The sequence below is a fragment of the Brassica rapa genome, chromosome A07 (genome assembly GCF_000309985.2).
Source record: "Brassica rapa cultivar Chiifu-401-42 chromosome A07, CAAS_Brap_v3.01, whole genome shotgun sequence".
In the NCBI taxonomy this organism is placed as follows: domain Eukaryota; kingdom Viridiplantae; phylum Streptophyta; class Magnoliopsida; order Brassicales; family Brassicaceae; genus Brassica; species Brassica rapa.
Window position 1 is genome coordinate 26,721,887 of NC_024801.2, and position 16,033 is coordinate 26,737,919.

The 16,033-nt window shown below is 33.9% G+C and overlaps 3 protein-coding genes across 3 annotated transcripts; 1 reads left to right on the plus strand and 2 right to left on the minus strand.

Moving 5' to 3' along the window:
• The first annotated feature begins 3,290 nt into the window (after nt 1-3,290).
• On the plus strand, nt 3,291-5,907 carry LOC103831993. The gene is made up of 5 exons (XM_009107944.2): nt 3,291-3,737; nt 3,883-4,263; nt 4,505-4,536; nt 4,617-5,594; nt 5,663-5,907. The coding sequence occupies exons 2-5, from the start codon at nt 3,909-3,911 to the stop codon at nt 5,687-5,689; spliced, it is 1,392 nt and encodes a 463-aa protein (XP_009106192.1). The 5' UTR covers nt 3,291-3,737; nt 3,883-3,908; the 3' UTR covers nt 5,690-5,907.
• Nucleotides 5,908-6,312: 405 nt separating this feature from the next.
• LOC103831994 (BEL1-like homeodomain protein 3) lies at nt 6,313-9,423 on the minus strand. Its single transcript, XM_009107946.3, has 5 exons — nt 9,124-9,423; nt 7,982-8,770; nt 7,237-7,613; nt 7,098-7,158; nt 6,313-7,009 (listed from the first exon to the last, which is right to left on the minus strand). The coding sequence occupies exons 2-5, from the start codon at nt 8,690-8,692 to the stop codon at nt 6,599-6,601; spliced, it is 1,560 nt and encodes a 519-aa protein (XP_009106194.1). The 5' UTR covers nt 8,693-8,770; nt 9,124-9,423; the 3' UTR covers nt 6,313-6,598.
• A 2,115-nt stretch (nt 9,424-11,538) lies between these two features.
• On the minus strand, nt 11,539-15,858 carry LOC103831995 (BEL1-like homeodomain protein 11). Its single transcript, XM_033275197.1, has 4 exons — nt 13,171-15,858; nt 12,187-12,572; nt 12,040-12,100; nt 11,539-11,950 (listed from the first exon to the last, which is right to left on the minus strand). The coding sequence occupies exons 1-4, from the start codon at nt 13,462-13,464 to the stop codon at nt 11,822-11,824; spliced, it is 870 nt and encodes a 289-aa protein (XP_033131088.1). The 5' UTR covers nt 13,465-15,858; the 3' UTR covers nt 11,539-11,821.
• Nucleotides 15,859-16,033: the final 175 nt, after the last annotated feature.

Below are 16,033 nucleotides of genomic sequence, written 5' to 3' on the forward strand. Positions count from 1 at the left end.
AAATTAAAATGTACCTTAAATTCTAAAAACCCGAAACTTAAATAATATAAAACATAAAAATTTAAATAATGTAAAAGTAAATATATAAAATTAAAATAAAACTGGATTTATTTGGAAATTATGATGGAAAACAAGTTTTTAGATATTTCCGGTGTTTTGAGCATTTTAGGGTTCCCGAAATATTTTGTTCAAGTCGGGTTTGAATCTGGTTCTTCCTATATTAAATTGTATACCCAATCATGTATTAATCAATTTTGGTTTAAGTTCGGTACTACTCTTCGGATCGGGTTTGATTCAGTTCTTTGGGTCTTGATATGTTGCCCAGCTCTATCATTTATGATTTAAAAAAATTATAAAAATAAAATTTGACCAAAGCAAGACATAGACGATGTATTACTCCGTTTCAGTTTTTAACTTTTAAAATAATCTAAAACAAATGAGAGACATGCCAACGCTTATTTAAATAAAACTTAAAATATATAACTTTAGATAGAAATTATAGTTTATAATAAACTAAGTTTTGTAAACAAATAATCCCGCGCTTTCAAAGCGCGGGTCAAAATCTAGTTTATGCTTAAAATAAAAACCAAAATATCTGCTATTAATTAAAAACAACATATGAAATCTCTAAACTGTAAATATATAAAATATGATCTAAAATATAAAATCCAAATATTTTAAATCAATAAACTAAATAATAATTTAAGATTCTCATTGAAATTTCATAAACTTTAATTAAGAACCAAACTATATACTCATATCTAAACCTAATTAAATCATGAAATCTAACTATGAACGATAAATCTTAAGAACTTAAACTTAAAGCCACATCTAAATTCTAATATGAGATTTGATCCCCCCAAAAAAATTATAATATGAGCACTCTAAACCCTAATATTTTTTTTAAAGTAGGTCTCATTGATATTTGTTCCAATTCCTGTATTTGTCTTATAATTATCCACAAAACTAAGCACTTCCCATGATAAACACACATAATAGGTATCTAAAATTAAAAATAAAATAAAATTACAAGTTGTTTTTTGTTCATTCAATTTCTTAAGCCTAATATATTTCATTTATATCATTTATTCAACTTTTTGTTGGAAAATACTATTTCCCCTCGGATATTTATTATTAATAAAATCACTATTTAAAGTTTTGTGTGTGTGTAAAATCATCATTTGAAAGATATTTTATCTGTCTCATATATATAGATATTCAATTGACTTCTTACTATACATTTTGAAATGTCACACATCAAATTCGTATGGTATTACACATTTTTATTAACACTGAATTATTATTCTTTATTTGAAATTATGAAAATATTACATCAGCCATTTTACAACATATAAATCAACCACCTTACGAGAATCCACACAAATTTATATGCACCATATTTTTTTTTTTGTAAATTTATCTCCATTAAAATGGATAAATAATAATCAATCGTATCTTTAATATTTAAATTCTAGACTTCATGTAAAAACATTTATAAATCCTTTTAAAAAGCTTCCACATATGTGTATTTAGTTATAAACTTATAATGATGATATTTGATGAGATAATTTGACAAAAAAATCACCCTCAATGATAGCCAGACACCAAAAACAATACTTTACATTGACTTTTACAAATCTACCATGCAAATAGGCTTAAGTGGTCACTGATGAAATGATTAAACCAGAAACAAAAAAGTTTAATGTTAATCAACCTTGAAAACTCATATATGTTCAATGAATCCACATACCATGTTGATTGGTGATTTTGTCCTTATTTACTTGTTGCACATCATAATATAGTATACTCTGTGAAAAGGAATAAAAATTTTGGGGGCAAGTAGATCTTCGTGTGTCTGACTTAGCGTAAGAATAAAACTATATTTCAGGGTAACAATATGTGGAGTATATTTCTTTGTCGCCACCATAGTTGATTGTCTTTGATTTTCAATCGCTTTTTCTCCGAATAAAACACGTACGAAAGATTGATCAGAATCGATTCTTTTGATAGTTGCACCGTCCACTTCATTATTTTTGTTGTTGGCATAAAATTCATTTATCCACGATTATATTCCCGTTAACACTAGGCACTATAGCTACATGTTTGTAAGTTCGCTTGCAGTTATGAAAGAAACAAAAAGAATGTTATCTTCTTTTTGAGAAAGGGTAAAGAGAATGTTATTCTAGTATGAAAGAGACGAGTGTTAAGTGGGACATATAACCTAAATATCCTTTCGTGACATCTAAGCTAATCTTTCCGTCAAAAGTTTACATAGGGTTACCGTGATTCTTGGTCAAGAAGGATATAATCAAATGTATCCCTCTTGGTCACTGGAGATCTCCGACTTTTTACAAGTTTTCAGCAAGTGTTTTACTCCGGTTTACCCGAAACACATTAAACCGGGCTTGTTTACATATGAAATAGACACACAATTAAGTTTAGATGGGCTATACTGCAAAAAGCATCGTGGGAATAATCTGTCATTTACGTTTTTGCAAAGGTTGTTGACCAGTGAAGAGTTCTGGCCCAGGCTTGTTTGTAATGAACCCTCTGCTATTTGGGCCCTATAGTAAGTAAAGACACATTCCTTAAAATACTAGTAGTAGATTTAACAATTAATAATCAAATCTACTGTAAGAAAAGTTGCAAAATCGCACTAGATGTGCTTCCATATGCGGGGACAGGGCACGATTTCATACTATAAATTTTATAAATTTCAAATAAGATATATTAATTCAAAAGAATAATAAGTAGTTTCAGAAAGCAACCAAACAACAATAGAAATTAGTTCGTAAAAAACTTACTTTTAGTTAAAAGTAAATAGATTCATATTTTAATAAATCAGAACAAAATTTTCGTATCATATTTTAAAGTTTATGTAATTAACACGTATAAATTATTTAGAGAAAGATGTGTAGGAATTATTTGGTTCCAGTTTTCAATTGTTTTAAAGTCTATAAATCTCAGACTTGAAAACATGGTGTGGTCAATTGGTCTAACCTAGCTGCTGACAAGTTTTGGCATATATACATTGATAAAGATATTTAATTCTCCATTAATTTTTCTCCAACTGATGAGAGTGGGTGAACAAATATACTACTGGAGAGATGAGAATAAATTAGTAGCAGAAACAATAAAGGAACAGCCATTAAACATTTTTCTTTGAGTATTAAACAATAAAGTCTATTTATCTAAAGGATTAAATAATTTAATTTGGGGACAGAAAAGTTTTGGCTTTTGCGGCTGTGGAGAAACAGTAACACGTAGAGCGCACTCCCCGTGGTCCAGAAGCCAAGCCACCCACCAATCTCTAGTAATATTCTCTTAACATAATTAAATTTTTAGAAAATGGTAACTAAATCTATCATATACAACTTCAAAAAAAAAAATTACTTTTTTTTTGTTTATTTTTCAAAATGTGTTAACTATCTCTGTGTGTTACTAATGCTGATTCCAAAAGAAAATTAGAGAAAACTTTAACATAAAGCAAAAGTAATAAAAAAAAAGAAAAAGCGAAAATAAAAATAAATAAATAAAAAGAAAAAGAAAAAGAGAAGAACGTGGCACAATTCCCCGTGCGTGCTTCTTCCTCCTCACCCCCCAGACGCAGACGCAGACGCACCACCATAACTCCCCTCTCTCTCTCTCTTCCCTCTCTCTCTCAGATCGATTCTGTTTCGCGCCGATCATCATCGCTAATCTCCGCCGTTCATTCTCCGCCGAATGATCCATCTCCCGTACGTATTCCCCTCCCTTCCTTATAACCGCCGTTGCTGTTTGAATCAAATCCTTTTACCGAATTGACCTAAGAATCATCTCACGTTGACTTTTTCTTCGTTTCTTGTATTGAATCTAATCTCAGATCGAATCTTATTTGATTAGGTTCGTTTCAAGGAGAAGAGAAGACTATGGGTTCAGTTTGTTGCGTAGCTGTGAAAGACAGGAGGAAGGTCCCTCCTCCTCCCAGTAGCAGCGGACACCACCACCACCACGCTGCCGCCGGGGCCTCTCTTCATCGGAACTCGGCGTGCTCGCCTCAGTGGAGCTTTCGAAGGGATGTTAATAGGAGGCGTGTGGCTGATGAGATCGAAGGTTCGCCTTATTATAGTAGAGAAGGGCTTAGTATGGATAAAACGTCGTCGTTGGGATCTGAGAGGGGGACTCGGTCCGAGGGTGGAACTCCTCCTCCTGATGGGACTCCCTTTCTCAAGTCAGGAGCTCCGGAGATGGGATCCAACTCTATGATGGTCCCACCTTCTTCAGGTTGTTGCTTATGATCTTTAAAGTCTTTGTCTTTAGTCTGTTTGAGTTGTTATTAGCGGTTTGATTCATTAATGTATGAGTAAAGCTTGCAACTTTAAGTCCTTCTTCAGGTGGCTTATGATCTTAACTCTTTGTCTTGAGTCTGTTTGAGTTCTTCCTAAGCATTTTTTTTACTGTAATCAATCAAGCTTGCGGTATTGTATTCTTGCTTTGTCTTATGTTACTCTTTTTTGTGCTGCAGATTCATCCTTGGCAAGCCATGACCCCATTGAGGTGAGATAATCTACTTTACATTATAGTTTGAGCTTGATTTGGAGGTTTACGTTTCTCTTGTGTTCCTCTTAATGTTTCAGGTGAAGAGTTTTGCTGCCTCGCCGAGTATTGTTCCGTCAGCTCTTTCCAAGCCTTTGTTCTCCTCGCCATCTCTCTCTACTCCTGTTTGTGACCTTTCCTCGGCTCATACTCGTTTGCTTCCTCCTAAATCCACACCATCAAGACGAGCTAGGCGTTCACCGGGGCATCAGTTGTTTAGGCAGGTTTCCGATAGTCAAATCTTAGGATTCAAATCCCCGAATAACAACTACTCCGTCTCTGAAGGGAGGTCGTCCTTTAAGCTTTCGACCTGTAGCAATGACTTCGCCAACGGATCCCATTACGCTTCCTCTGAAGGTGGATGGTCCTTGAACACGTTTTCTGAGCTCGTGGCGTATTCTCAGAGGGAGAGATGGTCGTTTGATAGCGAGCACTTGGGTTCTGGTAGAAGGAAACTTAGTGGTGGTGGTAGCAGCAGATTCTCGTTCTCTCCTTCCGTTGTCGTTGATCAGCAGAACTGTGGAGCTTGCTCGAAGCTATTAACCGAGAGGTCTTCTGTGGCGAACTTCGAGCTCCCGATCGCTGCTGTTCTTGCTTGTGGTCATGTGTACCACGCTGAGTGTTTAGAGACCATGACTACAGAGATTGAGAAGTACGATCCCGCTTGTCCCATATGCACCATTGGGGAGAAACGAGTGGCTAAGATAACAAGGAAGGCTCTAAAGGCGGAGGCTGAAGCAAAGGCAAAGCATTACAAAAGATGTAAGAACCGTGTGGTTGATAGCTACGGGGAGAGTGAGTGCGATGAGTTTATGTTCCAGAAGACAGGGAAAAGAGAAGGAAAAGCTCTGAAGATGGAGCCTAGCTCCAGTAGCAAAGGCCCGTCAAAGTCGTTCTTGAAATGGCATTTCGCTTCTCTCAGCTCCAAGTGGAGTAACAACCGCTCTTCCAAAGACTCTGCTTTGAAGAAAGGGTTTTGGTCTAGACATCGTAACAACCGTTCTTCATCAAGCATAGAGGTAAAAGCTTCATCTTCTCTTTGCTTATTTAAAAATGGTCTGATAGTAACCAATGCTACACATTTCAGGGACTTAACCAGACATCTCAGCTTTAAGGAAACCTCTCAGATCAGTGGAATGTGAGGTTATGTAGGAAAGCTTTGTAAAAAAAAAAACAGAGTGAGCTTCACAGCTTTAGCCTTTAGAGCTGTGTCTTTAACTTGTTTTGTTTGGGATATTTTGTGTGTTTTCAGTGTAACTTATTGGGATGATTTTTTTAGTTTATGAATCAAACTTTAATCATTTTAGAGAGAGATTCGATAATTTTTTGCCTGCCATTTACAGTGTTATCTAAGTTCTGTAATCTACATGTTAAACATGCTCCAAAAAATCAAATACTGTAACAGTAGATGAGAATACCAAACTCGCAAATATGTTCATGTTTTCACACACGTAAAAGTATTTAACTATTTATTTATACCACAGTGAAGATTATACATAACATTACAATTATTGCATACCAAAGTCTGTGCGTGTGTCTCAGCGATGAATTTTAATTTGTATCAAGGGTGTTAACGGAGATGGGATAGGACTTTTGAAACATCGCTTATGTAGCCCATTGGGCTTTCTTCATTTTAAATGAAAAATGCACGACAAAAAAATTGTTTGGGACCCGGGACGCGCAAATGTGGCGACCAACCAACATAAGATCGAAATGGATAAAGAATAGACCTACAGATTTCACTCTTGAAAAGTATTATGTTTATTATACCTACCACCATGAAGACTATACACAAAACATTACAATAATTGCTTACCAATGTGTATAGACGGCCCAATTTCATATACACATGTAAAGGACTAACACCTACAGTTTTCACAAATATATGCAACCATGAATATTACAGATTTATATGGTGCTGTATATATATATCTCCTATGTATAAAAATGCAAGAAGCTCTTTTCTTGCGCTTCAAGAATCATACTCCATCCAATCCAATCCAATCACTGGCATAAAACCTTTTTAGACAACAAAGTCGTGTAACTGATGGGGATTAGAGAATCTGCCATCTTGTTGGTTTCCAAGGCCAATGTAGCGGTTGTAATCATCGACACCAAACCCTTGATAGTTCATCAAGCTGTCGTAGTCTCCAGTAGTAGTAACACGGTCTGGTTTTGGATCTGTGAAGACAAGGTTTTCTTCAACAGCAGATGTATATGCAATGTTGTTGTTGTTGTTGTTGTTGTTTCCTTGATGATGTTGTTGAGAAGAAGAAGACTCTTCGTGTTTAAGCTGGGATGTTTCCTGCATTTTGTTCTTGTCTCGGTTAGAGTTAGAGAGTAACTCTGATGCATCTCCAAACTCTTCTTTATACATCTCTTCGATCATCGGTTTCCATAGCCGAACTCTCGCGTTAATAAACCAGTTCGCAACCTAAATATTGTCAAGAAACCACTCAAATCAACGAAAGACTAAAGACTGAACAAACAACAAAAGTGACATCTCAGCCTTCTTGTGTTACCTGGTTTTTGGATAGTCCTGTCTGCTTAGCAAGCATGATTTTCTCTGACTCCTTAGGATATCTACAAAAAAAAAGATTAAACTGGTTAATTAACTAAGCAAAGAGAATCTAGAATGATGTCTCTTAATCAAACACTTACGGATGAAGGAAATGCTCAAAGAGCCAAGCGCGGAGTATAGAGACAGAGTTTTCGGGTAAGCCTCTTTGTGGTCTCCAAGATGGTCTAACCATTCCAAGCTGTTGATGCAAAGCTCTCTGTTGTCTCAACCTCTGATCTAAATACCTAAGACGTGGTATCCTCTCTCCTTGTTCTTCAGAAGTTTCTTTCTCCCCAAGCTTCCCTCTTATCACCTGTATCTGCTCCTTTATGGCGTCCCGCAAGCAGCGGAAATGGCGAGAGATTCTGTTCAGAGCCACTGATGTGTAAGGCTTGGCTGCTCCATGACCAGCTACCATCTCGAAAGACGAAGCTACAGCCTCCATTTGATGGTAGTATTGGTTGTACCTCTTATCTACCTGCAACGTTTTCAAAAACAATCATAAAACATCAATGTAAGGCCGGTTAACACATAGTGGAACGAAACATTCGCTTTGACCTCCAAGTTTTTAATATGTATAAATTATCTAATTTTCAAATCGGTTAAAAATACATATGTATTTGATTATTTAGTCTACCTTTTATCTTTTTATCTACCTGCAAATATTTTTAACAAACAATCAACACCAACAATATCATTGTTGAGATCTCATATAAAAAATTTAAAGAACCGAACACTAATATATAAAGGAGATCGGTAATTCACTTATCACCAATTAATTTTTGTGGTGTCATGATACTTAACAATTATGTTTATAAATTGTGGCTTTTGATTAAACTAATGTACCTCATCAGCCATTGTTAAGAGCTTGTTCTTCTTGCTCTGAAGTTCTTGACGTTCTTGAGGCGATAACTCCTCTGGGAATTTCTCGTTCTCTGTGTTGTTATTATTAGGCCCATTAGTAAAGTCTTGACCCTTGTCATTGTTGTTGTTCTTGGTCTTCTTGTTACTCTCACCCAGTTTCATATCTTTCCTGACACTAACGACTTCATCTAGCAACTGTTGTGTTGGTTTAAGGTAACGAGACCTTAGAACGCTGCTCACAAACCCTGATGTCTCGTAACGGTAGTTGTTGTAGTATCCAACTCCATTGCTGTAACCAGTGGAAGGAAGCTGCTCAGCTTGATGTTGATGATGGTGATGGCTCAGGCTCTTCCCATTCTCATCGTTACTGTAATTCAATTGGTTCGAGAGATTCTGGTAATGGTATTGGATCTGGTTACCGAGGCTCAGTGAAAGTCCTCCTCCTTGAAAGCTTAGATCGTTGCTTGAACTTTCATTGAGTCCTGTGACGACGACGTCGTTTGTTGGAGGGATAAATACCATCTCGTGTCGTACACCACCATCGGAGTTAGGGATATCGAGACCGCCTCCTCCGCCGGAGAAAGATGCGGCGGAGGAAGAAGAAGCTTGTTGCTGTTGTTGTTGTTCGTTGAGGTAGATGGATTCTTGGTACAGAGGTTGCATGCCGACACTAGTTGGGTAATAAACCGCCATGTATTTTATTACAAAATGTATTTTATTACAGCGAGTCTTATCTCATCCAACTGATCTCTTGTCTGAAAATGAGATTACCTGTAAGAGAAAGAGAGAGAGAGACGTGTAAGTTAGAAACAAGATTCTTTGTTAAAACATCGTATTCTCACGCCGTAATTACAGATGGAAAAGTTCAAGAAAATAAAAAAAATAAATGAAACCCAGAAATCTCTAAATTAGGAAAGAATTAAAACCCTAATCCTTATATAGGAGAGGATGATGAAATCATGAAAGATCCATATATAATAAAGTGTTTATTTTCTTCCGATGATGATTTCATATTTTCATGTACGATGATGATAACATGGAGAAGACGATCATTGATTCATTTCTTTCCAAAAGAGGAAAGCTTTTTGAAAAAGAGAGAAACACAGCACAGATCAATCAAGAACCTGAGAGAGATTGTGGATGTGGCTCTGAATCAGGGAACACAAGAAAAGAGAAGAACTTCGTAATAGTCGAAGACAAAAAGAGGTGAAGACACCCAATCCCAAGAGACGATCAATTATTGCAATTATAATAAACAAAATTATTCTCTACTTTTTTGTGTGTGTATCACTCACAAAGAACAAGAACCAACCCATCTTATCATTGGAACCTCGACAACAAACACCAATTTTTAAAATTATTTAAAAATAATCTTTAACGAATATCAACCATATCATAATAATCTATGAAGAAAATTTGACAATCTCTACCAGTAATATTTAATTTTATTCGAACCGAAGAAGCTTCTATATCACATTTATTAATATTATTTTGTTTTTTTTTCTGTGCCAACCATTTAGCGAGTAGCACGCGTGAAGCAGAAAAATCACTTTATTTATTTTTCTGTTTAGTTTTTGTAGATAATAGAGAATATTTTTGCAAAATCCGACTTATATACATTTTTATTTCAAAATACCGATAAGCAAACTAAAATTATTGAAACGGCACGAATATCATTGACTTGACTTGGTGCGTATATAATTCAAACAAATAGTGGAATTTTTTAAGAAAATGAAGAAAAGAGTTGAATTTCGTATTGTATTTTTTTATTTAGAAGTTTAATAGCTTGGACACAAATTCAAGCAACCTTTGAATTGTTTTACTATTAAATTTGTCCACCAAAGTTTGATTGAGTTGTTAACTAGAGCAACTCAAATTAGTCGTAGTTGTGCTGGTAAAATCATAAGTTAGTGTGAACCAACACCATATATATTTATTTCGTATATAATTGCAAATCCCTGTTTATAGGCGAGCATGAAACTTGTGTTACGTGCATGATACATGAAGTAATTGTTAAAGTGATCATAATGGTGTCGAGAAATTTGTAATTTAAATCGAATAAGCATTTTTAGGCGTATCATACTGTTTATACAAGTCATACGTATTATGTTTGCGTCATACATCGGGCACGCATTTCTTATTAAGTGACGTGCAAAGGAGGAAATTAAATAACTCCATTTTCATATTTTCTGATTTTTTACATAATACTTAGTAAATACAGACGGAGAAAATCAGTTTATTAAATATTGATGTTAACTTGCAAAACCACCCTTGCAGCTAGAGAAATTTTCTTTGTGGGAGGTAACCAAAAGAATTTGATTTGCCAGACGTGTTCTTTGAGGAAGAAGTGTGTCTGCTCAATTGCTTAATTGAGGGATTAAGGGCCTTAACAACCAGTTGGTGACTATCCATTCCTTCCTTGTAAAGAAAAAATCAACTATTGACTAAAAGAAAAAATATTTTCTTAAATGGGATTATCTACTAATATATACTCCTATATGACATGAGGATGATACATTATTCACAAACAATTAGATATGTATGACACTATATGATATGTATTTATTCAAAAACAATAAATTGCAAGTGTTTTGAGCTTTCTGATAGGTCGATTCCTTGTCCCAAGGGATCTATGGAGGTTGTGTAATAAATAATAAAAAGATTTGAAATAGAAATGATGAAAAAATGAAATAAATAAGGTAGATGTGTTGGACGCGAGGTTGGTGAAAGTTGCCAAAACAAAAGACTTGGACGCGAAATTGCCTTGTGGACGCTAACGGAAGGAAGCTTACGGCTTTGTGTCAATACTAATAAATATTTATTTTAATTTTCCTTCTGTATATATTGTTTTATCTTTTATCAATTTTTTTGAGTCAATTTGTCATGGATTGGAACAGCCGACACAAACCTTTCGAGGAGAATCAATGTATTAACACAATTAGATTATGTATATGATCATGAGTGGATTGTTTCTTTTATTTGGATAAACATAATTTTAATGTAGACTTAATTTAATATGTGGCAGGTGGAATATGTGGAAATGAACACACTACATATCAAATAGTTAAACTTTCTAAAATAGATTAAATGAATGTGGTTTTCTAAAGCAAATCATGATGACTTTTGCAATGATAATAATAATAATAATAATAATAATAATAATAATAATAATAATTATAATAATAATAATTATAATAATAATAATAATAATAATAATAATAATATAATTTAAGACGATGATGAATATGTTCTGTTTGATGATGATAGTGCACAACATAAGACGGTGATGAATCGATTTTATGTTACCAAGAGCAATCTCTATTAACAACCATTCACATTTTTGATGGTTTGTATAACAGTTTTTTTTCCTTTGCCTATACGAAGTTTTATGATATATTTGTTCTTTCACTTAGGTTGTTTCTTGCGCGGTTGTAGTTAAATACTTAAGTGTTAGTTCAATGTTAATGAGAGAGATGTTTAGATATGCTCGTGATCATCAAGTAAGGTTCCCCTTTTTTTTTTACTTGCTTACTTATTGTTGTGATTTATAGTCTCTCCTAATGGATTAGGTGTACTTTTTAGAGATCCCATTGTGTAATGCCGATCTAGAATGAGAATCCTTAAAATTCATGCTTCTGGTATACCTAAACAAGGAGATATCAACCAGAACTAAAACTAACGAAGCGAAGAAACTCGGTCCAGTTTACATAACAATGCTGGTGTTTGGGAAGAGTTAAGATAGACATAAAGAAGGTGTAAAATTGACTAACAAACTCATCAAAAGATCGAGTTAGATGGCGCAAGACTCTGTTCTTTAATAAGTCAGTTTGAATCATCATTGCCTTCTCTTTGCATGGATTCATCTGAGGAGTCTCCAAACTCTTCCCTGTACATCTCTTCTATCATTGGTTTCCAGAGTCTAACTCGAGCATTTATGAACCAGTTTGATACCTTACACCACCAACAAACACACACAAAATGATCTCAATCAGATTCTTGATGATGACAAAAAATTTAGACTAAGACTCAGATGAAGGTACTTGGTTCTTTGAAAGCCCTGTCTGAGACGCCAACATCAGCTTCTCTGCATCACTCGGATAACTGTTTTCATTACAAAAAAAAATTCAAAATGTTATTTCTCTCATCTCTACTGTTAACCTAACTTAAGCAGCAAGAAAACACTTAACGGATGCAGGAAATGGTGAAAGAGCCAAGCTCTGAGAATCGCAACAGAAGTTTCAGGCAAGCCTCTGATGGGTTTCCAAGCATGTCTCTGAGGTCCTTGAACCCAACCGAGACGCTGAAGCGATGATGGAGTGTTCCCATCGAACAAGCTGAGCTGTGACAAACCAGAGGTCACGATCTTGGGAACAAAATCTTGAGAGATGATGAATCTCCTACGAAGAGAGTTGAGCTGAGAGAGGATAGCTTCTTGGAGAGAACCGAAATGTCGAGTCATGGCTTGAAGTGCTAAACCGGTGTATAGTTTTGATGATCCTTCTCCTGCTACTTCCTCAAATGATGATATCACTTGCTCCAATTGATTGCAGTATATGTCAAACCTCTCATCTACCTGTTGATAACCGGGAAAATAAACCGGATTTAACCAGAGAAGAAAAACTTTGGTACTAAATATAGATAAAAAAAATCTACAACATGTAGTTTAGTAAATTTAGTTAAGATTTTCAAAATTTAGGCATCAGAATTTGTGTTTAGTATTTACTATTTAGAAATTAGAGTTTACAGCTTAAATTTAGACGGTTTTGTTTGATTTTTTCATATAAGATTTGTCACTAAATTTTATATCAATGCCACCAAAGAGAAAAAAAAAAAAGAGATTACTTCCAAAATAATTTCTACCTGTTGATAGCCCCGGGAGAAAAAAACCGGATCTAGCCAGAAAAGAGAAAAAAGAACAAAGGAATGAACTTTAGGATAATTTGAAAAATGAATCTAACTATAAAAACTACACCATGTTATTATTAATTTATAGTTAATATTTTAATTTTTTTGGTTTTAGTATTTAATATTTTAAAATTAGAGTTTACAGCTTAAATTTAGACTGTTTTGTTAATTTTTAAATAGATTATGTCATTAGATTTATATAAATGCAACCAAAGTGGAAAAAGATTACTTCCATAATAATTATCCTCAAGATTATATTGACTGACCTGTTGCAACAAACTGAGAAGCTTGGTGATTTTGATATGAAGCTCATGATTCTCAGGCAAAGACATGAAACCTGAGTTACAAAGTTCAGATTTGATCTCAGAGGACAAGCCAAAACCGGGTCTTCTTCTTCCTGGAAACAGTTGTTGGATAAGAACGTCGTTGCAAAGATCAACCTCTCTACCACCCATGTCGATAACTTCTTCTAAAAGGCACCGCGCTGCCTTGACGTATCTTGTTACCAACGAAACACTAGTCGTAGATGAAAACTCGTGTCTTACCCTAAACTCCTCCATCGTCTTCCTACCCAGAGAGAAAACAAGTCAAGAAAAAGAGTGAAAACAAAAGCTTTATGGGCACTGTTACTTTACTTTTTTCCCTCCACATATATAAATATTAACAAATAAGCAAAGCAATATCTATATATAAATGCATATTTGATTTTAAAGAACTGTTAAGCTGACTTGTAGGCCTGTAGCGGAGATAGCTGTTGAAACCTAGTTGCTAGTTACCATTAGTGGTCTATCCAGAGATTACCTCAGAATTTCTAGCAAAATTGAAGTTTTTCACTGATTTTGTGTTGTTTACTGAGGTAGGCCATTAGTCGAGAAGACCATGTATTGTGTCACATACGTTGAAAAACACTACTCGAGGTAATCAGTGGTCAAAGCTGGTTTTATATTTCACAACTATTGTCGCAAGAAAAGCACTGAAGATTTTGAAATCACGAACCACCTAGAGAGTGAGAGCCAATGCTGAAGCCTGCAGGAAAAGCACTTTGTATTGCTTACCTATACCTCCCCCTACTAAGACTAGTACTAATAAATAATTAAATAGTTAAATAAAACAATGAATTAACACCAGTCCAAAAAAAAAAAAAAATTGGTATATCTTTGTCAAAAGAAAGTAGAAAGGGATTCAAATATATATGGTCCCTCTCCTCTGAGCACGAAGCAACAGGCTTTTTGCATAAATGCTTCCTCTAACCTTGCATTGCATCAGTAGCCACAGTTCCCTTTCTGAGCTTCGAACTTTGTTGGGAACTTCAAAAAAAAAAAGAGAGAGAGAAAAAGACACACACATGCAAACAACATATGTTAATTTCTATATGCTATCCTATTTTTAATATCTAAATATATTTTTTGAAAATGTATAATATCACTAAGTTCTTCCTTGATAAGTAGCCATTTAGTTAACTCTTTAAGATTGTTACAACTCTATAAATTAAGAACTGTTAATGTTACCAGTGACGATTATCATTTACAAATTAGAGCTTTGAAAAAAAATCATTAGGGCCTAGGGAATTAATAATCTGTATACACTCCACTACTCTTCAAACTTAAAGTTTGGAGATTAAAATGTTCTAAAATCCAAAAAGAGTTTCAACCTCATTGAACGTCCATATACAAAACTCGGTTAAAAAAGGAAAAAAATCTGGTTCAATCAGAGTCTTTTATTAAATTCATGATTTCTATTATTTATTGGAAATTTCAGAGACTTTGTCTGCGTCTGAGACATAAAGGCAAAGGAACATGGAAACTTTAAGAATAGTGTGTGTATATTCGTTGATAGTAGCTGCTAACTAGGACAACTCGTAGATGTTGAGAAGGCACTGCAAAGATTTTGAAGACATTGCTTTGGCTTCTCACTATTCCTACATCAACTTGCAACACATCCAATAGGCCTTCGAGTCTTCAACTTATTCCTAGCTTCTATTAATTTATTAGTCTTATAATACCATTCCATAGATGACAAAAAAAAATAAAAAAAAAAATAATACCATTCCATAATTTTATATATAAACACTGTCTAAAACACCTCTAACCCATTTTTGTTTTTTTTTTAATTGGAGTTTTGAAGTATATGTTTCTTCATCCACACTCGATTAATAGAGCAAAAAAGATAATAATACAAACATTTTATTAAGCCATTTTGTTAGTTCTAGTTTAATAAGCTACTATAGTTTTCACTATTTAAGCGTTACTTATTTTGACCAAACAGGAAATATTAAAAATTAAATTGATGAAATTATTATTCTTCAGTTTCATCGTTGGCATTCATTTTATGATTTTTTGGGTGGAATATGTTTAGTTAGACGAGAAAGGATGTTTTAATTTATTATTTTTGATGTTTTCATTCAATAATTTTGAAATGGATTGTGTGGACTTACTCAAAGTAATCGAAGAATCCAAAGATTAGCTTACTTTTAAGTGGTTTTAAAGGGATTTTTTTTTTTGTAACAGTTTTAAAGGAATTCTCCCAATTTTAATAATGTTATCTCACATTTTCAGTTAATGTATATCTTTCGTTGTCTAAATTTTGTGTTGATTGACATACAAAAATAACGATATTTTTTATCATTCTATATAAAGTTATAACCAGCTGATACTTGTATTTTCTCTGAAAATTCACAATAACAACCAAGCCTGGCTTTTTTTTTTTGAACGGCAACAACCAAACCTGGCTTAGTTTACTTATTTCACACTTTTTGCTACATAAAAATATCATTTTACAATTTTAATATAATTAATATTGAGTTTATGTTTAATATTAATTATTAATCTTATAAATAATTTTAATATATCTCAAATATTATTGACTAAATATGCATAATTAATAAAAACAAAAGTGTATCTTAATTATTTTTTTAATAGGTGTAAGAATATCAAAATAAACTCTTTAGGAAACAGAGTAAATTTTTCTGGAAGAAAAAGTTTGACAAGTTTTTAAAAGTATTTTTACCAAAAAAAAAGTTTTTAAAAGTATAAATGATTCGTGTATATCAAAATGCAGTATTGGTAACGCAGGCAGTATCTAATAAATTACTGTTATTACCTTGCACCGTTTTACCGGCAGCAAAATTCA